This window comes from Gossypium arboreum, chromosome 9 (genome assembly GCF_025698485.1).
Source record: "Gossypium arboreum isolate Shixiya-1 chromosome 9, ASM2569848v2, whole genome shotgun sequence".
NCBI classification, from domain to species: domain Eukaryota; kingdom Viridiplantae; phylum Streptophyta; class Magnoliopsida; order Malvales; family Malvaceae; genus Gossypium; species Gossypium arboreum.
In genome coordinates this window covers 920,542-945,008 of record NC_069078.1, presented here as the reverse complement: position 1 = coordinate 945,008, position 24,467 = coordinate 920,542, and the positions used below count along the sequence as shown (strand labels likewise).

The window sequence follows — 24,467 nt, the reverse complement described above, 5'->3', positions numbered from 1 at the left end:
TGACGTTTAAAGTGTGACATACCTTAATCCTGAGTGAATGACGGACTATGTATGCGTGACTCGTATACTTTGATATAAGTGAAAGCCTGAGTTCAAATAGATAAGGAACTGAAAGCTAGCATGTTGGCTATACGACTTCTGCAATATGTAACGTCATTCACAATAGTGAAATTCATAGCCCGAGATATGAGTAAATGTTATTATCTTATTGGCATTATATGATAAATGAAAAGTAAATATGACTATGGGTCGTTCGTCTTTGTGATAAATACTTTATTACTATTTGATAGTAATTGATTTTTTATTAAGGAAAATGTAATGGTTACCACGAGATAAAATAGGATTATATTGGGAGAGCAGATTTATCCCAAAGAGATTAAGAATATCCTATGAGGGTTACACACTTATGATAAAGTCATTAGACAAGTACTGATCGAGTAACTTTAGTAATGGTATATAATTAGAGAGAGCTTAGTCATGATACTATAGTGGAATGACCTTCGTGACTAAATGAGTTATAATTAATAAGCGAAAAGCTTAAATTTAATTATAAATCATTGAGTCTTAATTACTTATATCCAATCGGTCCCTCCATTAACTCGTTAAAATTGAAAATGAATTGCATGTTAAATCAAATGACCAAAAATGGATAGAAATGGAAAAATTCAGAAATGAATGTGATTTTATTATTAAATGAAAATGACCTGAAAAATTAATTTATGATTTTTCAATTGCTATTTAATTAAATAATTAAAATTTGAAAATGTAATTAAATTAATTGGTTATTATGAATTCTTTAAATTTAGAAATATTAAATATATTTTCTCATAGATTCTTTTATGGTAAAGTTGTAATGATTTTAATGATATTAGAATTGGGTTAAGAAAATTAATTATTTAAATTAATAAATAATGTCTATTTTGAGAAAATAGAAAAGTATGTACTGAGTTAGATTCAATTATAAAGTGTTGGGTTAAAAATTTAGAAAATACATATAATTGGACCCAATACAACATAGGCTTGAATCTTTATCATAATACTGTTGGAAAAACGAGTTTGGAAAACGTAGCAGAATTTAGGAAAAAACTAGCGTTTTAAATTTTTTTCCAAAATAAGATATTGGTTATGATATTTAAGTATGATATTAACACATTTTGTACTTACCCAAGTTAGACTCGACTTAAAAAATAAGCCTTATTTTTTTCTTAAATCCGTTTATATTTACAAATGGCTAACTTATACTTATTATAAGCCACTTATATTATTTTAAAAAATCTATTTCTATTATTTTAATTTAATATTTAATAACTTAATATTTATTAAAATTTATATGTAATTATGTCAATTTTTAAATATTTATATTATAATAATATATAATATTAATATATATTTATAAATTACATAATATATAAAAATAAAATCTATTTAATTCCGAACTTGAATAATATATTATATGGATAACTCTTTTTTTATTATTCAAACTCAATTTTTGTATTTAAAGTATTTCAAATTTGGAACCAGGTTGGAGCTTGCACTTTACCCGACACTAGTTTAGCCCTTAGTTTCCCCAATCGGCAAACCGCTTGTAATAAGGGCAAACATTTGACCAGAGGAATGCATATTCAAATCAAATTCAATGGATTTGTTTGAATAACACGACTTAAACAGCTTAAACCTTCCCTTTCCCGAGAAAGATCACAGTTATTCTTTTGATTATCGATGGCGGTAAATTCAACCCGAATGCTATAGAAATCGAGAATCTTCAAAGTGCTGATCCCATGGAGGAAGGTGATAAAAGCACTGGTATTGGTGGAGAAATCTCTACGAGGGTTTCAGCGGGTTCAACATCTTGGTTATTTGCTAGCCGCCAAAGATTCACCATTGAACTCAGGCCTGGTGAAACCACGATAGTTTCTTGGAAGAGGCTTATCAAAGATGCCCAGGACACGTCTCCTCATTTGACTGCCCCAAACACTGAGGATTCTCTGGTGAGAGTTTGCGGTCCAAGCCTATCTTGCTAAATTGCTTGTTTTTACTTCTATATCTTTATTTTTTAGGATTGGATTTTGGATTTTATTGAAATTAACTTTGCAGGAATGGAATGTGATTATTAATTCTTATGGTAAATTTAATTATATGGGTTGGCTTTGGAGCAAAGTGTTATAGGTAAATTTATGGTTCTTTGAAATTAAAACTGCTTTGAATCCAATTAATTTTTGACTTAACCAAACTCCTTATTGCTTGACATTCAACAAAAAAGGAAGCAGCAATGCGACTACCTATATTTCAGTATGGAATCTGATTAATACTAATTGTGTTAGGATTCCTTGCAACCATTGGCTTCTTTGTTGTCGAAACTAAAAGGATGTAAATTCCCCTAATTGTCCAGCTTTAGTGGCTAAATGCTAATTCTTTATACCTAATAGGTTCATAGATTTAATTAGTTGGTTTCTTGTTGTGGGTCGTCCATGAAAATATTACCTATGGTATCTTTTTAAACATAAGTCAGATTAATCTTGTATTTGTAGTGTTTATTGTTTTGAACTAAAACAGAATAATTGCTTAGGTTTCCTTTACCCAAAATAATTTTGGCAGATAACACTATTACAATCCGCTTCATGATCTAGAATGTTCTCTCTGCCTGGCTTAGCTGTAAAAGGCATTTGCATTCCCGAGTGGGCCTTTGTGGTTCTATAGGGTTTTATGATGATTTCTCCAATTACATTTTTTCAAATAGAAACAGTTATACTATACAAATCTATTTGTGATTCTATGGTTTTTGGATGGGCAATGAGGTAGTATTTTAGTTGAAGATCCTGTTTCATTTTAAAATTGCTGCCAATGAACCCACTTAAATGTTAAAATTTGAGCAAAATACTGAGTGCTTTCTTGTTACAATTTAGCCACTAGTGGTTCACTTGATGTTTGTAAAGTTTAGGATGCCATGTAGGGTAAAGCTAGGTTAGCCAGTTATAACTATTCAATGTGGTAAGCGTGAATCTGGGCATGATCCTTTTTCTTTAATCTTATTTAAGACCGCTTTATATTATGAGCAATAATTTCTAATTAATACTTGCTTTTGTGTCCTTGGACATAAAAAAGAAAGAGTAAGAGGCAATACCCCTCTAACTTGTTTCGTGATCTTAAGACATTGGACAAATGATTTAATAACCACATCTTCCTATGTAGATCACTTAATTGCTACAACTTGTTCTCTATTGCATATATTTCTTAGACCCCATTTTAAAATTCAAACTCTCGTCCTTTATTTCTTTGGTTATCTAAGACTAGTTTAACTAGATTGGTCAAGTACTGATGATTTGGGATGTAGTTTTTCCATAAGTGACTAACCAAGCTGGAATTGAAGTTTGATACCTTATCAAATGCTTTAGATTGCCAAAAGATTTAGTCTCAAAGGTTGCTGTGAATCTTTGACTTTAAGGATGTGTTTGTGTCATAGAAAATGACTTAAGGGAAAATGTTTTCTATGTTGTCATGCGTTTGTTTGATTGAAAGCAGTTTGATCAACGAAAAATGACTTACAGGCCAATAGAAAATAAGTTTTTTCTTTCTAAAATTGACTTATCGAAAAAGAGCTAGTTTATTAGTAATTTTATTTTATATGAAAATTTACTTAAATCAAGTTTAAAATTATTATATTAATAATAAAATTTTAATTTTAATTTTAAAAATATTATAATATTAATATTCAATATTCAATATTATTAGACATATATATTTAATCATTTATATTCAATAATATAAGTGAAATTATTTGGTACTGCAAGTGAAGTTTTTAGACTCTACAAGTAAGGTCGGGGTTGACAAATGTCTTTTAGGGTATAGTAAAATATTTAAAATAAATATTTTAAAAAAGACACATGTCAGTTTTTAAGGCTTCTTGTGGAATAAAAAATGCATCGCTAATATGCCAAATATTCATCTATATAATAAATTGTTAATATAATTTATTAAATTTAATATTAGATTTTTATTTTAATAATAAATTTTAACAGTAATCATTTTAAATTTTAAATAATATTATCAATATATTATTTAAGAATATTTATATTAATATATTAATAATAAATATATTATAACTTACAAATGTTTTATAGTTTAAAATATGAATATTTTAATTACATAAAATGAGTGTTTGTTTAAATCATGCTTAGTTTCATTTATCTCTTCCAACTCGATGTGTCATTATCTACTCCAATATATGTAATTTAAATTAAAACTTAATTAGGCATTGTTTACTATTAAGTTTATATAAGATATTAATGGTTATAAAATATTATCTTATTATAAAATAAATTTTGATTGTCAAAAGGAAATGCTACTATAATATTTTGTAATAAATATATTTATGTTGTGTTTGTGTCATTAAATAACGACTTTTAGAAAAGTTCTTAGAAAATTTTGCCAAATAATGAAAAATATTTTACACGAATCATCTAAAATTTAAAAATAATACCTTTTCCAAAAAATAAATTTATTTTTAGAAATCATTTTACGAAAGTTGTTTTCAATGAAACGGCTTCAATCCATTATTTTATAATAATTTTTACGGAAGTTGGATTTGGTACTTGCCTTTGTACCAAAAATATCGGCACATCTTGCTAAATGTAGGTCAAACATTTTGTTATGATTCAATTGGGTTTTGTTTCTTGTTTGTAATTTTGCAAGTATAGCTTGGTTAATATCTTAGCAATAGTTCTAAATCATTGCATTCTTGCATGTTTCATTTATTTAATGATCGCTAAAAATGTTCATTTGTCCATTGTTACGCAGGATGAATGTTGTCGAGATGACAAGTCAACAAGTAAACAAAATGGATTACTTGTAAAGTTTGACAAATTGGAATGCACGTGAGTTTTTTTCCTTATCTAAGTCATTCTTCTTTATTTACTTTTCATATTTACATTGTTGGGATGCTCCAAGAAAATGATATTCTTTCTTTGATTTTCTAATATAAAGCATGGTTGATAATCAATATGCCAATTTTGAAAGATTCTTTATTAATTAGTCCAAAAGCTTTAAAAGAGAAAATGAGTAATTATTGTTTCCTCTGCCATAATTAAGAAGCCAATGTTTTTATTTTCTTTAGCCAATTAAAACTTTTTGTTTCTAGGAGTAATATTTTATCTTTATTTTTTAATGGCTTAAACAACAAAATGGTACTTAAATTATACTAGTTTTCTCAAATTGGTACCTAAACTTTTTTTTTGTCAGAACTGGTACCTAAACTATTAAACCGTTACCCATTTTACCTCAATTGTTAGTCCCATTAGAAAAAATAAATTTAGCCAATCATAACTTGTCGCGTAGACCTTTTCCACATTGAAATTGGGAGAAATCATTTTACGGCTCCTCTCTGTCAGCTCATTCCTAATGGAATTGAGCAACTCTTGCACCTTTTCCACATTGAAATTGAGAGAAATCATCACAAAGCTCTTGAGCTACTTCTTCAAGTCGCTTGTGTGTCCCTCGACCATATCGAGTGTCTTCCTCACGTCCCCTATTGACTCTTCGAGATTGATCACTTGTTCTTCTACAGCCGACAGCATGTCTTTCAATAGGATTGGTTTTTTGGCGCCCCAATGGGTCTTCCTTGGCTTACTCTGATCAGTAACTTTTTTTGACATCTCTAATGGTGTTTTCGCAACTTTAGCTCGGATACCAATTGCCACGGGGTTAGACTTTTTGTCTCGTAATCCGTGCGGCTTTAGATGATTCTTTTGCTTCAAACACGCTTAACTCAATTTAACTCCCACAAAGTGAGGATTCTCGTAGAATTCCTCCAAGACATCAATTTATATAGCGGCAACAACTCAAGCTAAAAAAATGCTTAAAGAACAGAATAGCCACATAAAAACAATGTATGAAAGGTGTTTGAGAAAATGCTCTCAATTTAGTATTGACTACTAAAGATTGGAATACAATGGATGAATTACAACTGAACGGGAGGCTCTTTATTTATAGTAGAGCTCCCTCAAATCTAACGGTCTAGTTAAATTTACATCTAAGAACGAGATGAAGTCTATCCCTACAATTAATGGATTTACAAGATTATATAATCAAATCACGTCTAATTTAATCAAATATTATTCTTCTCAATCTTTTAAGATTAGTTTCCCTATTTACCGAGGTAGTTTAATTTTTCATATTTGTTTCATTGGGTCACCCAGGGTTTAAATAGACAAGTTTCTTCATCAGTTCTTTGAATGGAGTCAATTCTTATGGGTCAAATAAGCCTCATCTAACTAATAGGCCTTCATGGGACCTATTCGTGCAATGATCATGGTCTTTGAACTATGGGCCTTGAAACTTGAACATAGAAATATTGTTGATTCGAGATGGTCTTTAAATATAACTATGATAATTGAGGAAGGATAAGATGGTTGATATGGTTGATTTGTATAGTTTTTTTGAGCATATTTGGATAACTTAATTGGTAATGCCACAACATGACTACACCATCCTTGTTGGTATTAGATAATGAAGCTACACAAGTTGATTTTTAAGTTTGTCTTTTTGAGAATTCAACTCTAAGATGGAAGAAGTGTTGAAAGTAAAAAAAAAAAAAATGTATAAGAAGTAACTACAGGAAAAAATGTAAAACTTTAAAAAAGAAATATGAGGTGACTTGGGTTTGAAGGCCTAAAATATTTAATCCAATTGAAATATTTTATATTATATTCTTTTTCAAAATTATTTATAATTGATGATAATTAAAAAGAAATGTAATAAAGAAATATTTTTGTGAAAACTAAAATTAGTATAATGTATTTATTGTCACATATATATTCAAACCAATAATTGTAATCATCTATATTATATATTCAAGTATATATGAGCCCTGCACTCACCTCTCAGATCCTTTTGTTGCGTATCCTCAAGTTGAGTTCAAATCAATTTGCGAGTCAAACGTCTAGATACGTACCTGTCCGACACCCGTACTTCAATCCGAGTTACATAGGTTAAAAGAGAGATTGAAGGTTATGTTAGAATTTTTTAAAATGTTTTGAGATATGAATTAATAAAATAATCATATTTATTGTGTTTTGACTTTAAAAAGAAAAAAAATGAAGATTCAAGAGGTCAAAGCTGGTTTTTTTTTCCTCTAAAGTTAAGCGCATTAAAGCAATCAACTCTTTGAAATAGCCTCGCCTGGGAGGCTGTGAAGCAATTTTGATCACTTTGGCTATGCCTAAGTGCTTAGGCTTTAATATCATAGCTTGCCATGTCTGGTTTGTGAGGTTTAGTTTCTCTTCTTCTATTTTTTTAAAGGAATGGTTTAGAACTGACTTTGATACCATGTTGAGAACAAGGAATAGTAGGAGTAAAAAGTGTGTTGAGAAAGGGAATGAAAGAGCATTTTTGAGAGAATAAAGCTTTTTTCTTTCCCTTATTTTTGTTAATTACAATAGCCTAAAAATAGGAAACTATACAAAGCATGATATTAGGCCCTAGTGAAGGGCGTTATTACAAAAATGCAAGAACTCGTCCTAAATTATCTCTACCAACCACTAGTTAATAAATTAGTAGTAATGTATTTATACCAATCATTGATTAACATAATTACTCCTAAATAATTTTACTGCATCCCTTGATTTCCACATAAACCATGTTTTTTAATATGAGCTATTATATCGTCATATAATTTCAGCTTTGTGATGCATACTTGTTTTTGTTTGTTTATTTTAATTGTTATTCATGCCATACTTTTTGTTTGAGAAAATAATTTATTAATTTTATTGTTGATTTGACTTTTTTAGTTGTATATTGATTTGGTCCAGAAATGAAACAGTTTTGTCAGTGGCTCAACCATCGAGAAAACGAAGTAAAAATATGGCTGAAGCTCAAGGAGAAAAAGATGGTGATCACGAACCTAGTAAGCATGCAAAAGTAGAATAGGGAGGCTAAATTTTGTTGCAACAAATGCAGTGCCTAAAGAACAATCTTTTGCTCTCTTGCAGAACTTAGATGCTAATAGTGAACATGATAAAAAATTGTTTGATCTGTTTAGTACTTTTATAAGCTCTATTAGAACAACTACTAATATTGGAACTAAGTTTGAGCATTCTTCATGCATAGGAGTCTCAAATAAAGATGTTTCTATATCTCCATCAAATTCAGAGGATGTTGATAAGTATAGGAGAGTAACCGTCCACTCCAACAATTTAGAGAATAATACAGACTCTCTAGCTACAAATCAGAAGTATGTGGAAAAAAAGCCTTGTAAAAAACTTGAGTCTCCTGTCAGAAAATTGATGATTGAAAATGACGTGGAAGGAATTTCCACTAAGGTAGAGCAGAGGGAGGAAACATGTGGTGAACTGCCAGATCTTAATCTTCCTGTTTATCCAGTGCAGTCAGAGGTAAGCAACTATATCTCCAAATTTCATCAAGAATATTTAGGAGTTGATCTTATTTTGTGAATTGTCACTTTTAATGGTCATGTGTAAATTCATTGTTTAGGATATTCGTGAATGAAATGCCTTTTTTTTTGATGAAATTAGAGATAAATACTCTAATGTATTAAGGAAAAATTCTCTCAAAAGTATGTATTTCTTAGAAATATTTACATTTATATAAACATTAAACATTTAATCAATTAAGGAAAGAATATCTCTAATTAGTATATCTAAAAATCAGGTGTAATATCTAAAGATATGCTATTCAGTGTTATCAAATAATCAAAGGTTCTCAACATTCCCCCTCAAGTTGGTGCATAGATATCTTGCATGCTCAACTTGTAAAGAAGATTATAATAAGTCTTACAGTTGATCCCTTTAGTAAAAACATCAACCAACTATTTTTTGGATGCTAGATAAGATTGACTTAAGGCACTGCTGACTACTTTTTTCTTGATAAAATGACGATCTATTTCGATGTGCTTGGTTTTATCGCATTGCACTGGATTTTGATCTATGCTGTGGCCTCTTTATTGTCATGGTACAAGGTTGATCCATTTTCGCTCAACAAATTTAGCTCTTCCAATACCTTTTCCAGCCATAAAAGCTCACAAACACCTTTAGTCATGCCTCTACATTCAGCCTTTGCACTTGATTGAGTCACAACACTTTGTTTCTTGCTCTTATAAGTGATTAAGTTCTATCCCACAAGTGTACAATAACCTATTATAGTCCTTTTGTCATCAAGTGAGCCAGCCTAATCTGCATTTGTAAATATCTCTATCTTGAGATGACTATTTTTGGAGAAGAGTATCTTTGCCCAGTGCAGACTTCAAATAGCACAAAACTCGCAATACTGCCTGCATATGGGCTTCGCGAGGATCATGTATAAATTGGCTTACCAAACTAACTGCATAGGCTATATCAGGTCGAGTATGAGCGAGATAAATCAATCGTCTGGTGATTCTTTGATATCTTCTTTTATCCGTCATTTCACCAATTCCTGCTTGTAACCTGTGATTACTTTCAATAGGTGATTTTGTTGGTTTGCAACTTAACATGCCAGTCTTTTTTAGAAGATCTAAGACATACTTTCTTTAGGAAATAAAGATTCCCTCTTTCGATCTAGCCACTTCTATTTCGAGGAAATATTGTAACTTTCCCAAGTCTTTGATTTCGAATTCCTGAGCCAATTGTTTCTTAAGCCGAGCAATTTCTTCTCTGTCATATCTTGTCATAATCATGTCACCAATATAAACTATAAGAAGAGTAATCTTACCCTTGTGATGTTTTATAAAGAGGGTATGATCAGCATTACTTTATCGATAGCCAAATGACACCATAGCCTTATTAAATCTATCAAACCAGGCTTTGGGAGATTGCGTCTTTTTCAGTCTACATACCTTCCCTTTAGTGTTCTTATCCTCGAATCTTGGAGGAACTTTCATGTGATGACGCCTTCTTCCTTTCTTTTTTAGTCTACTCACCTGATAGTGAAAAGTCAGGGCATAAAGTAGATTGTAAGATGGCATCTTTTTTCTTGCTTTTTCTAGTGTATGTTCTGTAATCAAGTCTATCCAACAATCCTCCACTAGTCTTCTCTTGAACCAAAGTCTGTTGAAACTAAATTCTCCCTCAGAAGGGTAGGGTGTATCTTTCATTTCCAATAACCTCCCTCTGAAAAGATGGTTGTGATGAAGAAAAGTAAGGTTTATCCTCACGAAATGTTACATCCATACTTACATAATATTTTCTAGATGTCGGATGATAACATTTGTAACCTTTTTGTGTGGGAGAGTATCCAATGAAAACAAATTTGATTGCTCGAGGGTTTAGTTTGCTCCCATGTCGAAGATGAATGAAGCAAACACAACCAAATACCTTCAGTGAAACTGGATAATCTGTCTTGCCTTGTAAGGTTTCAACGGGACTTTTAAAATCAAGGACTCGAATAGGTATCATATTAATGAGATAAGTAGCAACCAAAATCGCATCCCCCCAGTAAGGCTTTGGGAGGTTAATAGTGAACATAAGTGATCTAGCAACCTCCAAAATATGTCGATTTTTTCTTTCGACAACATCATTCTGAGCACTTGTATCCGGACAACTGGTCTAATGCAAAATCTCATATGATTCTAAATAATCATTAAAGTTATACTCGATTCCATTATTAGTTTGCAAAATTTTAACTTTAGCATTAAACTGAGTAGTAATTAATTTATAAAAAGAACGAAAATACGAGAAAACATCACTTTTGGACTTTAATAAAAATACCAATGTCATTTGAGTGCAACAGTTAATAAATGTAACAAACCAACGATTACCAGATAAAGAAGGCGAGTAGGGCATCAAATATCTGAATAAATAATCTTAAAAGAAACAGTACTTCTATTATTACGTAAAGGATAACTGTTTGTTGTATGCTTAGCAAACTTACAGGCATCACAAATTCAAAAGTCTAATTGAGTTCTTGAAAACAAAGTAGGAAACATCTTGGCAAGAACAATAAATGATGGATGTCTTAACCGCCTATGTCACTGAATTATCTCCCGGCTGACATCTTTATTGTCTCCAACTAAGGCCTGAGACATATTGGGCGATCGATCTAGAAGATATAAGCCATTACACAATCTACCATTGCCAATCGTCTTCCCTGTTTGGAGGTCCTGAAAGACACGGTAATTAGGAAAGAATTTTTAAGTTTACAATTTAAGACTTTAGTGATAGTACTAACAGATAAGAGGTTAACACGAAAATTTAGGAACATGGAGGACAGAGGATAAAGTGAGATTAGGAGTGCAAACAATAGAACCTGTTCTAGAGATGGAGGTAAGGGATACATCGACTATTCGCACATTATCTTTATATAGACAAGTAGTATAGTTTAACAAGCTTTTGTTTGATCCTTTCATATGTCTATTCGTACTAGAATCAATAATCCAAGATTTACAAGTAAATGGAGTATTTAAAATAGTACTTGGTTTCGAATGATTAGACTTGGCAATCGAGGTAGAGTCCAATTGAGACGAGGCGTCGGAGATGTTGAATCTCGTCCGAGGTAAAACTCCCAGTAGAAGTGGACTTGTCCTCTGTTGTCACAGAGTCTGACAAATGTGTCTGAAGTCAAGTATTATTCCTTTGTTTTCCACCACGGCCTTAAGTGGGGCAACCATACAACTTTCAGCATTGATCTTTAGTGTGCCAAGGCTTACTACAGTAATCACACGTCAAGTGATCCTTGTTAGACTTATCACTCGATGGACCATCCTGGTTAGCAATGAGACCAACTTTCTCAGAAGATGGATTATAGAGCATAACAACACGATGACTCTCCTCCTGTTGTTCATAGGAGTATGCCTCATGGAGAGAAGGAAATGGAGTTTTGCCAAGAACTCGAACTCGGATCTAATCATACTTAGTATTCAACCCAGCCAAGAAATAAAAATCGCGCTCATTTCCCACCATCTTCTGAAATTTTTCGGCATTATTGGTACAAGACGCCTGAAAATCTTGGTAATAATCAAGTTCTTGCCACAACGCACTTAATTTAACAAAATATTAAGAAGTCATTAGCTCCCCTGTTTTGTACCATGGACCTTATTACAAATCTCAAAAATTTGCACATCATTCTCAACACGAGTGCAGGTGAGAGTAGGAGAATTCAAAATTGCAGAATTCAAAATTCTTTTGCAACGTCAGGTAGCAAATAAGTTTTGGAAATATTGGGTTGCATAGAGTTGATAAGCCATGCCATAACAAGAGAGTTTGTTGAATCCCACTGACTAAATGTTGAATTATTGAGTTTAGGTTTCGACGTTGTACCAGTGATATCCCTGCAGGCCACGAGCCTTGATAAACAACAAGGAGGACCTTGACCGAGTAAGGTAATTATGTCCATCAAGCTTCATAGGACTAATTTGCAACGAAAGATTATCAGTTGGAATCACGAGCTTCTCGTCCTTAGACATAAGATTGGAAAAACAACTGATACCTAAAAAAAAAAAATGCTTGGAAAATTAAGGGGAAAAAACACCCAAAAAGAACTCAAAAGAGATCCCAAGAAAAACTTAGCCAAAAAACACACTGCTTAGAGGAGAATGACCAGAAGGGAGCAGAGAGCATAGCAACGGTGTCCGAAAAAACACGGCAGTAGCAGGTGAAGTTCACACGCGGCGTGTGAAATGAAGCTGCAGAAGCTTGCGACGACACATGAATCCCACGCGCGGGTCTTTTGGTCACCTGAGTTTGGGGTTTCACCGGCGAGTGTATTCTTACTCCAATGGTAGGGGCGGTGAGAGAAAAAAGTAAGGCTAGGGTGGAAAGTACCAATTTTGTGTCTTATAAGATTTTTGGAACAAATTTAAAAATCAGAAAAAAAAATCACAAAAATCTAATAAAAAAAACTGATACCATGATGAAATTAGAGATAAATTCTAATGTATTGAGGAAAAACTCTCTAAAAAGTATGTACTTTTTAGAAATATGTACAACTATATATACATGAAGCATTGAATCAATTAAGGAAAGAATATATCTAATTAGTGTCTCTAAAAATCAGCTGTAATATCTAAAGATATGCTATTCAATGCTATCAAATAATCAAAGATTCTCAACAGTTTTTGATATAATTGATTCCTATTTTCATGGTTGGAATCCTTATTCTCATTCCATAGATTCATGTATCTATATCCTACCATAGTCTGTAATAGTTGATGGCTTTCGCATTGTCTTAGTGTTGATGCTCAACTCTTAACTAGATGTATATTAACTGAAAATTTAGCTATATCAGGTTAATCACAACTTTCAAGTTTTGGAATAATATTTCTATATGTAATATTATAGATCGAGTACAAAAAAATTAGTAAAAGTCATCTTAGCAAGCTGAAACTTACTTGGACTTGATAGCAATTAAATTGATCTATGAGCACTTAGCAAGTCAAGCTCGAGTAGGATGTGAGCAGATTAACTTACATGCTTAGAAATGTAGATAATTTATTGTTGTTTCTTTTGATTTTAAAGTTATATCTGATGATAGATTCAAACCTCCTGTGTTTTTCTATCAGATTAGAAACATACATGACATGGGATTTTTCTAATGTCTGGCTAAAGTACATGTGATTACATAACATGGCTTATGGAAAAAGAACTTAGAAAGTAATAGTGACTGGAAAATTACTCATACACAATTGATAGCTGTCTTCTTTCTTCAAACCATTGATGGTGGAAATGATAAGCTTTTGAAGTTGGACAAGGTAACAATTTATATGTACCAAGTTCTTGTTTGCTGAATGGTGCCATGTTTCTTCTATTCTTTTAATTTTTTATGTAAACAAGAACAGGACATCTAAGCAGTAGCTCTTTAATTAAGGAGCCAAATGTTAGCATGCATGAACTTTTGCAATAACCTAACTAATAGTGTTTTGGTTTAAATTGTCTCAAATATTGGTAGAACCCATGGATAGAAGACTTCCAAGTTCAAAAAATTGTTGAGCAATACTAATTGGCTTTTATACATGATGGGGTAGGAAGTTGTTGCCTTTCAGGGGCCAAAATTGTTACTGCTATAATTTTTTAATAATTGAGCTGAGAAAGAATGCTGATAAACTAACTTCTGAATGTTAACTTCTGTCTAATTATAAAGGTTGGTACATTTTACTTCTTGTCCTGGCAATTGTGTTTTTCATCTTTGTTGTTTCATAGTTGTATAATGATTTGCATATGCTTAGACTAATTAAGGTGATCTTATATTCAAAATTGCCAGAAAAGTCTCTCTTTGCAGTCAAAAGATGTTTCTAATTTGAGGACAAAAGGAATAATGCTTGAAAGGGCAATGAGAGAGTTGGAGAAAGTTGTTGCAGAATGTGAGTTGTGTGGTTACTTTTGTATGTTCAATTTCTTGCTTACAAAGAAGTTTAAGATGTGTTATCTATAACTTGCTACTGTCTACTCAATAATTGTAACAGCAAGACTATCAACTATGGAAGTTCAGGATATTGATGCTTCATCTACCACTATCAAAAGAAGGTTGCCTTGTGAAGTGAAGCAGAAGCTTGCTAAAGTTGCTAGACTAGCAGTAAGAATAAAATATATCATCCGTTCAACTATTCTTTAGCTCCTTTGACGAGGAAGGGTTTCACTTCTAGCTAAAAGTTATGATTAGTTTCTAAACCATATTTTATGGTAATTTCAGCACTCAAGCCAAGGGAAAATATCCAAGGAGTTAATTAACAAGCTTATGAATATTCTTGGACATTCGGTGCAATTGAGAACATTGAAGGTATGAGCTTAGTCACACAGATTTGGAATTAGTGAACAGGAGCCCAGTGCATCAAAATCTGGACAGTAAAACCTATTATGAGCATAAAAAAATCTCTCTCTATCTAACAATTAAGATGGTTGCATGTTCATAACTAGGTTCATTATGTTTTAATTATTTATTTGCATACTAACCTTCTTTTTGCCCCTGCCTCAATCAATTGTTTGGGTTCAGAGGAACTTAAAAGAGATGATTTTAATGGGAATCTCGGCAAAGCAAGAAAAAGCTTATAGATTTGAACAGATCAAATTGGAGGTCATTGAAATGATCAAATCGCAGGTTTCCTCGAAAATCACTTTGAGCAATTTGCAAATTAGTTCTAGGTGCTTAATTTCTTTCAATAGAAGTTGTTCTCTTTTTGATTTCTTGGTTCCATATTGGTGTTTCAATAACTTTTGGCCTCTTTCTATCTTCATTGGTATTTTATATCATGAAAGATATGGATACTATCACTTTGATCACCAGCATCATACATTTTTCTTTCTCATAAGAAACAACACTTATACCAACATATAGGCTGGAACTTTGATCTCCATCTTATGTTGTGAGAATAATGTGATACAAACATTTATGGTTGCAAATTGTTATCTTGTCACTTATGTTAGAAATACATTCTCATGCTAATATATTATTTAGTATATGTGCATATTCGGTGGAAAGTGATGATAATATTTTAGTTCTTTGCTTATTAACATGCATTGCTTCCCAGGCATCTATGCTAGGAGATGTACCAACTGGTGACATACAAGAAGTGCTTGGTTATGAAGAAAAAGTAGCCCTTAAAAAACAATACAGCATGGATAACGTCATTGAGGATAAAATTTGTGATCTTTATGACTTGTACACTCAGGTGCTTTTATCAACTAACTATTCATGTTCTCTGTATTATAAATAAATTTATTAGGTCACTAAGTTCTTTACGTTATTAATGGTTGTAGGGGATAGACGAAGACAAAGGTACACAAATCAGAAAGTTGTATGTCGAGGTATTCATTGCTCCTATGAAATTTGGTTGCAGTCATTTGATCCAATTTATTTGTTTTTCTTTTATGAATGAACTGTCTCGATATATCCTAAGCATTGGCTTATTCTTTGTTGATAATTAAGTGCAAGCATAAGGTGTAGCATTATCAATCTTTGACCTAATTTGTGAAACATTGGTCTCAAGCCTTTTGACTTGGTTGTTATCCTTTCTTTCTGTTCCCTTTTTTAGTTCAAACTATTAAGGTGCTTTGAGCTGCCAAATTTTTAACTAATAGTAGAAAATAGGTTAGGTAAGGTGACTATTTGTTTGTATTGTGATAGACATAATCTTAGAGATTGATAGACTTGATTTTAGGAGTAGAGTTTAAAAAAATTGTATAATATAGGCTGTAATCTTATTCCTTCCTTTTCAGTATAGCTTATGATAGTATAAAATCCCATTCAAGGTTGAAGGAAGAATCAAGCTGAATTTTTAGAACTCAATCTCCTATTATTTGGCCTTTCCCTTTCTTTCTGCTCCTTTTCTGTTTCAGCATTCTCTCACTACAGCCTCTACATTTTCTTCTCACCATTTTGTTTCTCTCAAGGCACATGGTATTAGAGCCTATCTGATCTCACTGCCCCTGTATTGGAAAGCCCATCCACCGTCGAGTTGTTCAGCTGAATTCTGTCGACAGAAGCTGCGTGTGCAAGCCACACACACCACTACAAGGAATCTTCCTTTTCCCATGCACTGACGCGTGAGCACTATTTTGACCACCACTTTTTTGTCGGCTCTTTCTAATGTCTTGCCCTATAATTTTGACTCAAGTAAGACCCTCCATTTGTTATTCTGACCCCTTTTGAATTTTGGGCATTTCTTGTTCCTCCCAACATGGTTGAAATCTCAGATTCTCTCAAACCTCTCTTCTATTTTTTGGTTAACTTGTTATTACTACTGTCAAATTACAAGATAGTAATAACTATGTTTCTTGGGCTGCTTTTGTTGAATTCTGGTTTATGGGGCAAGGGGGTAAAAGGATCATTTAGAAAATGGTGCTAGTAAAATTACTGAGAAAAAAAGAGATGCTTGGCTCAAAATTGATGCACAACTATGTAGTCTATTGTGGCATTCACTTGAGCCAAAGCTACTTGGTTTTAGTCTTCTAAAACTTGTTATAAAATTTCGGCTAAGGCCGACATTTTATACACCAATGGTATTCAGTGAATTTATAAAGTTGTTTTGAGCCTTGTTCATCTGCAACAAAATCAGCAGGATATTGATAGTATTTGGGTCAAGTTGAAACTTTGAAGGACAAATTTAATGTTCTTATGACTCTTTTTGAAGATGTTCCTGATCAGGAACAATAGAGATTTTTTATGGTAATTGCTTTCATAGGACTATGACCAGATCTAGTCTCTGTCTCAGATTAGATTCTTGCTAGCTCAATTATTCTTAATCTTGAATATGTAAGTACTCGTTTACTTCGCATCTCATCAAACCAAGCCTAAGTCGAGGCAAACTCCTCTATGTTAGCCATATAGAGAACTAGCTAGCAAGGATATAATATAAGAGGAAAAGGCAGAGGATTCTAGCCCATTGCATTTATTGTGACGAAAGTTGTCACACGTGACACTTGTTGGGCTTTACATGGGCGATGTTCTCGCAATAATTGGCTTGCTGCACATATAGTGCAGGTTCAAAGAGATGAATTTTTTTCTGCTACCAACCTCTCATGCCCGAGGGTCCAAATCAGTCACATTATTTGGATCAAATTATTATGAGTGAAGAAGAGAGGAAGAAAGAAAACAGCTGCTGTTGCAGCTCTACTGTTGGCTGTAACAGCCGTGAAAAAAAAAAAAGAAAAATAAGGAGAAGTAAAGAAGAGAGAAATAGATAAAGACTTGTGTGAAAATATTACTTGTCAATTTACATTAAGTTACATAGCCTATTTATAATAAAAACTAGATACAAAAATAAGTAAAGTCAAAGATATGACATGATATGCCTAATGTTATGCTAATTAATCCTAGAATCATGACATAATTATGCAAGATATCACAACATCACAACAGAAACAATAGTTTTCCACCATGGTTTCTGTTGCTCAACCAAGTAATTCTTTTGCTTGCTTAACTTTGTCTTTCTCAAATGGACCTTAAATACTTGACTTAGGTGCTTTTGATCATAACTTTGGTTCTCTTGTTTTATAGTTATTTTTTTGTCGGCTCTTTTTGAGGGGGTCTATCTGTATCCGCTCCGAACCTGTAACGGATAGTAATTGTAACATCCTAATTTGAATATTATTCGAATACACAAAATCCAAATTTAGATATCTAAATTTGTAATGTGAATTGTCATCCCTATCATCACCTTCATGTTATGTCTTTACCGTGACTATATCCAATCTGTCCATTCCTAAGACTATTACTGTAACAAACGCAGAGCTTGGATGACAAGAAGTTATGGAGGAAATAAATACTTTTCATGCTAATCATTGGGATCTTGTTACCTTATCATTGGGTAAAATTGCAGTTGGCTGTCTATTGGTTTACAGAGTTATCGATTCTGATTAGATGATAGAGTGGCTAAAGGTGCAGCTGGTTGCAAAAGGGTTTTGCACAGATTCTTGGTCTTGAACATGAGAGATTTTTTTCTTCAATTGCCAAAATTGCCTCTGTTTGAATCCTAATCTCTCTTGCTGCAATGAATCATCGGATTATTTATCAGCTGATATTAGGAATGCATTTCTCCATTGTGAATTAACTAAAGAAATCTATATGGAGCAACCACCAGGTATTGTTGCTCAAGGGGAGTATGGGTTTAGCTTTTTTGCTGCAAAAATCTTTTTATGGTCTAAAACAATCCCCAAGAGCAGTTCAACATTGTTATTCAAGAATTTGGGATGAAAATAAGTGAAGCAGATAATTCAGTCTTTTACTGTCACACTGGCTACGACAAGTGCATCTATTATGTAGTATATGTGGATGATATTGCTATTATAAGGTATGATCATGAAGGGAATACCCAACTCAAGTAACATCTTTTCAGTTATTAGGAGCTACTAACCTTGGTACTTGATTCGTATCTCATGAAGAACTTATGATTAATAATATATCAAACTCTTAGGGAGCTCCTAATGAGTACATTAGACTTGTAAGGAAGAGTCTTAAATCTTTGTAATTGAAATGAAACTTTGGCTTACTCTTACTACTCCCAGTAGTCTTCTTAAATAGAGGTCACATAGGAAATTAAAATGAAGAACTTTGAATTGTAATAAAAATAATTACTAAAATAAATCCTTCTAATTATACTACTGAAAATGAGGTTATTCGTCTTCTTTTCCATCTTTGGTGCCTTTGACTTCTTGTGGCCCATGTCCCTTTTGTTTCGTTTACAGAGGCAGCCATGACATTCTTATTTAGTTTGAGGCCATTAAGAATTTCAAAATCATGTTATGTTCGTTTATTTAAAATTATTTGTGTTTGTGTCCATTTGTTTAAATTGAATGACCTTGTTATTGAACATTAGATGAACATGTTCACAAACATTTAAAATTGATTATGATTAATAAAAAAAACGCTAGTAAACATATATCTTATTTTTAGATATAAACTAATAAAATATAAATATTAATAATTATATTATAAATAAATTTAAAAAAAAATTATAATAATTATTAATTATAACGTAATGATCATTGAATGCACTATTCATTCAAAGCCCTACTTTTAAGTTCTAACGAGTTTGTTTTCAACTTGTTTGTTCTACTTTTCCTTTCGTCTTAAATGTTTTGTTGTATGTGTGTCCTATCACATTGAAAGAAATCAATAAAACTTTTCTATCTTGAAATATGGTTGTAATTGCAATTTTTGCATCTGAACTTTTAATTGAAGCCGTATGGACCTAGATGTCGGTAGTTGCGTATTATGCTTAAAATTTGGAACTGAAAATTCTGCTAGTAGTTGACTAGAGAATTTTAGTTCATTTTATTCTTCCAACTGTAATTAGATAGGTAATAAGTCACTTCTTTATTTCCTTAAGGTTCACTTGCCCCTTTGTTGATTACCAATCAAATAAGCAATTAGTAGAAGTTTTCATCAACATTATTGAACTTTATATTGTGATGGAGGGGCATCGAAAATGGCCTATGTCTTAATGGAATATCACATCTGGTAGTAACTTTGCCACAAATTAAAATTAATCTCATAATAAGGCGCAACCTATAATTCACCATTTGTTGATTACCAATTAAATAAGCAATTAGTGGAGGTTCATCAAAATTATCGAAATTTATATTGAGATGGAGGGGTATTGAAAAATGGCTGTCTTAATGGAATATCACTTCAGTTAGTAACTTTGCCACAGATTAAAATTGATCTCATAAATAAGGTGCAGCTTATAATTCATCATAACAATATGTTCACTCTTTTCCTTGCTTTTGTTTTACTACTTTTATTGCAAGGTTTACCAACTGAGCTAGTTGGCACCTTTATATTAACTATGAAGCGCCAACATAGTAAATCTTGCAACAAAAGTACACCTCAACACGTACACTTTGCCAACACAGTTGGATACATACCGGACATGCCTTAACATGTTGGAAATTTTTTTTTCGAATTGGACACGGTCAAGATACGCGTGTGTAGAAGGGACACTGCTGGACGCGGGTATAGTGATTTTTTTTTTCCTGAAAATATGTTTCAGAAACGAAAAAAGAAGAAGAAAGACAATGGAAGAAGGAAAGGCAGGGAAGAAGAAAAACCGAAAAAGGGAAAAAAGTGTGGAGAAATGGAAAGGGGCATGGGAAATAAGGAACTTTGGGAACCGAGAACTGAAAAAAGTGAAGTTTAAAAATTGTGGGTCATAATTATTAAAGTAAACAAATGTTATGATAATATTACATATAATATTTGGTTACTTAATTTAATTTTGTGTAAAAAGATTAATTTTGATTATAAATTAATAAAAATATTAATATTTTTATTTGAAATGAAACATTATAATGTTAAAATATTTTTTATTGCTGTGCGTATCCTAAATTTTTAAAATTTGTCATGTCACTCTGTTCATATCGTGTCGTACCCGTAATACATGTCCATGTCCGTGCTCCATAGTATATTGATGACGTTCTTTTCTTTCATTGGGTCATTTTATTTATACTCTATATATGTCATCCAGCTTGCAGAATTGTGGCCAAATGGGATCATGGACAAACATGGTATAAAAAGCGCAATTTGTAGGGCAAAGGAACGTAGAAGGGCATTGTGTGAACATGATAAGGTATGCACATGTTTTGTATTTATTGCTCAATATTAATCTTTAGTTCAATCCTGCATTATAATTTGGCATCATTAGATATTGAAAAGAGGAGACGAGGATCAAATGCATTAATTTAATTTTTTTAATTCAAAACTAGGAGTAAATAAATAGATACTGGATATGAAGTATTTTGTTTTAGTGAATGGAGGCCTTCGTCTTGATGGGGTAGGCTGTCGATCTTTGATAAAGAAGGTTGGGATGAAGGGGATATACTGGGCCAGATTATAGCCTTTATGATACTAATTTCTAATTACCCTGTTATGGTTATAGATACTTCACAAGGAGTTGACCACCTCATGTGGGTAATAAGCAAGAATAAATAGCAAACCTAGGTTTTGATATTGTGTTAAGTATCTAACCTAGAACCAATTGGCTCTGAAGGTCTAACTTGAGATCATAGGAAATTTATGATTTAAGAGATGTGGGATAACACCACTTAACAAGCATAGTGGAAATTCCAATTGGAAATTTATGAAATGATTTTACTGGCGGTTGTTCCCACTAAATCAAATCTAGAAAACTACACAGGCAAATGTTTTGTTATGATTGATGCTCTCTCTCTCCTCCATTGAACCGTGGAAAAACTAAAGTAACTTCTCTCTAGTTAATAGATATCAATAAAATTTGTAATTCCTGCAAGAAATTTGAACGGGAGTGCTGTGAAATACATACATTAAATGGATTTTAGATGCAATATTCAGTGCTCGAATTTTTTGTCCCTGATTCAATGAATAGAATGTGCCATTCTCTCATATGTTGGTGTTGGACTAAAATGCAGCATTGCACGGCATGCCTTTGAAATGTATAATTAACATCCTGTATAGAGTTTAATCACGAGAATCATATGATGCTGCAATCTATTTCTGGTTTGATTTTCTACATTTTCAGTTCAATCAGCTTTTTGCTTATACCAGCATATTTGAGTCCTGTAGAGAATTTTATCGGTAAAAGTACCATGGAGGCCTATGTACTAGGAGTCAGATTGCATTTTGCTACCTCTACTAAAAAAATGAGCAACTTAGTCCTTGTACGTTAATCGAAGAGCAAACCAATCATTTTTGTTAAAAGTTTCATCCATTTGTGCACTTAAAAACTGATTTGGTTGACGAAATAACCAGATAGTGACATATGTTGTGCCATGTATACCTCATGTTGATATACAGGGACCAGTTTCAAACAGTAGAAATGGATGAACTTTTTAACAAAAGAACCAATTTTCTCTATAACCTAATGTACAAAGATTAATTTGCTCTGTAGAGAGGACAAAATTCAATTTAATTCCTAGTAAGGTGCTCAATGATAACTTTTACTAATTTTATCTACTCAGAGAAATCATGATGTAGCAGTCTACTTAAGATTTGGTTTGCTGCATTTTAGTCCTAGCAGCTACATTTAGTAAACATAGAATGTAGTTCCTTTTATTCTAAAATTGAAAATTGTTGTAAATGTTTGGATGTGGTTATTGTTAAGGTTAGAGAGAACAGGAGAAAGAAGTCGGCACAGAAAACGAAGACCGGTGTTGTAAAAGCTTGTTCAGTTTCTCAATTGCAGGCTGAGCAAGAGAATCAAGCTTCTGCGTCTAGTGGTCACGTATTAGCTTTGCCTTGTATGACAATTTATTGTAAAGAAACCCTGGACCAGCACCTTGCTGCACCACTTGAAAGTTGCAGTGTGCCACCAAATTCGAGTCTGGATATTTCTGAAAAAGAGAAGAATGAGAAAATGACTATCCCAATGCTGAAAAAGCAAATGAAGCACAAGAATAGAGTGAAGAAATTATCCATGAAACTGGAAAAGGGATCTCATAAGTCTCATAAGCAGGCTATTAAACATCCAGATGGTGTGAGTCATGAATTGGCTGGCCCCCCAAGCTGTGGACATCCTGTTTGATTTGGCTATTTTCAACTTAAATTTCGCAACATGGAGAGTGAGGCGATGTAAAATTGCAAATTTGAATGTATAATTTAAGGGGATCAGCTGAATTTTGGTAAAAATATAACGGAGGTTCCTGTATTAAGAGCCAAATTGTATTTTACTTTTTTACTAAAAAAATGAGCAACTTAATTCTTGTATATTAGATCAAGAGCAAATTGATTTTTTCTGTTAAAAATTTTATCTATTTCTACTGTTAAAAAATGGCGTTGCTGATGTAATAACTAAATAGTTACATATGATTTGCCACATGTATCTCATGTTGAGGATTAATTTTTAGCAGTAGATATTAATGAAATTTTTAATAGAATGATTAATTTGCTCTTGGTTTAATGTATAAAAATTAATTTATTTATTTTTTGAGTAGAGAAAGTAAAATGCAATCTAACTTGTAGCCCATTACCTCTATGGTACTTTTACGCTGAATTACAGTTTGTGAAGCTGTGTTTCTGCTGTTTTTGACTTGACAATCATTTCATCATGGAGAAGATAAGTAGCAGCATTAAAGCAGCAGGAGTAGTTTAGAGTTTTCCTGATAAAAGAGCAGAAAGAATGTTGTTGTATTCTTAGAGAAATAGGAATTTCAGGTTTTTCGACAGACATTATAGCGTATGAGGATGGGTTCTTGAATTTGTCACTAATACTAGATTATTATTATTATTATTATTATTATTATTATTTGTCCAAGCACTAATAGTAGATTATTTATCTTTCTAAAATATTATATTGCTATTGTTATTTGTTTTGGGTACTTTGGCAGCAAATTAATTTTACTTTTCTCATACCAGATTTTTAAGAAAAGCTATTTAGCAATTGTTAGATGTAATTGTTCAAACTATTTTAATTAGTCGATCTTATTGAATTAAGTATAATTAGAGTGTCCAATTAGGTTTTTCAATATGAAAGGTGAGGATTAGAATAATTACATTGAAAATTTATAAAAAAATTACATTCAAATTCAATTACTTTATAATTTATCAAAAGTTTTTGTACATAATTCAAACTAATTTTTTAGGCAAAAATAATATTTTAATTTTGAACATACAATTTATTTTAAAATATAATTATATATTATTTTATTAATATTGTTTAAAGATGATAAAAATTTTATTGATTAGAGATGATTTTTTATACATTTTAATTTACTAAATAATTAATTAAATTATATAATATTTATTACTAATTATTTATACTTGACCAAAGATCTATCGATAATAACAATGAGTATATCTTTGATGCGAGAAAATAATTTAGCAAATATGGGAGGCTTGAATAACGAGATTTTTTTTTCTCAAAATCTTACTAATTGCACTAATAATTGTTTTGTTTAATAATTTTAGAATATTGTATTATATAAGATGTGTACACACTTAATTTTGTTCGGGAGCGTGTTAGGGTCTTGGCTTTATTGAGTAGGGGATTGCATAAGTTCTTTGAGCTGAATCAACATTTTATTGTGTAGGGGTTTGCATAAATTCTTTGAGCTTAATCAACATTTTAATCTAGCTTTAGA

General features: G+C 32.0%; 1 protein-coding gene across 5 annotated transcripts; it reads left to right on the top strand.

The window, feature by feature from the left end:
- Positions 1-1,476: 1,476 nt before the first annotated feature.
- LOC108456750 (ubinuclein-1-like) lies at positions 1,477-23,673 on the top strand. Of its 5 annotated transcripts, none has more exons than XM_017755394.2 (12): positions 1,477-1,988; positions 4,795-4,871; positions 7,803-7,897; positions 8,101-8,384; positions 14,182-14,281; positions 14,384-14,493; positions 14,611-14,697; positions 14,911-15,015; positions 15,446-15,586; positions 15,675-15,722; positions 20,882-20,983; positions 22,498-23,673. In XM_017755394.2, exons 1-12 carry the CDS (start codon positions 1,779-1,781, stop codon positions 22,576-22,578), a joined length of 1,440 nt encoding a protein of 479 aa, XP_017610883.1. In that variant the 5' UTR covers positions 1,477-1,778; the 3' UTR covers positions 22,579-23,673. The 5 variants fall into 5 exon arrangements, with proteins under 5 accessions (XP_017610883.1, XP_017610881.1, XP_017610880.1 ...); XM_017755392.2 differs by having other exon boundaries at positions 1,482-1,988; positions 8,104-8,384; positions 22,493-23,673; XM_017755391.2 differs by having other exon boundaries at positions 1,483-1,988; positions 22,493-23,673.
- The last annotated feature ends 794 nt before the right edge of the window (positions 23,674-24,467 follow it).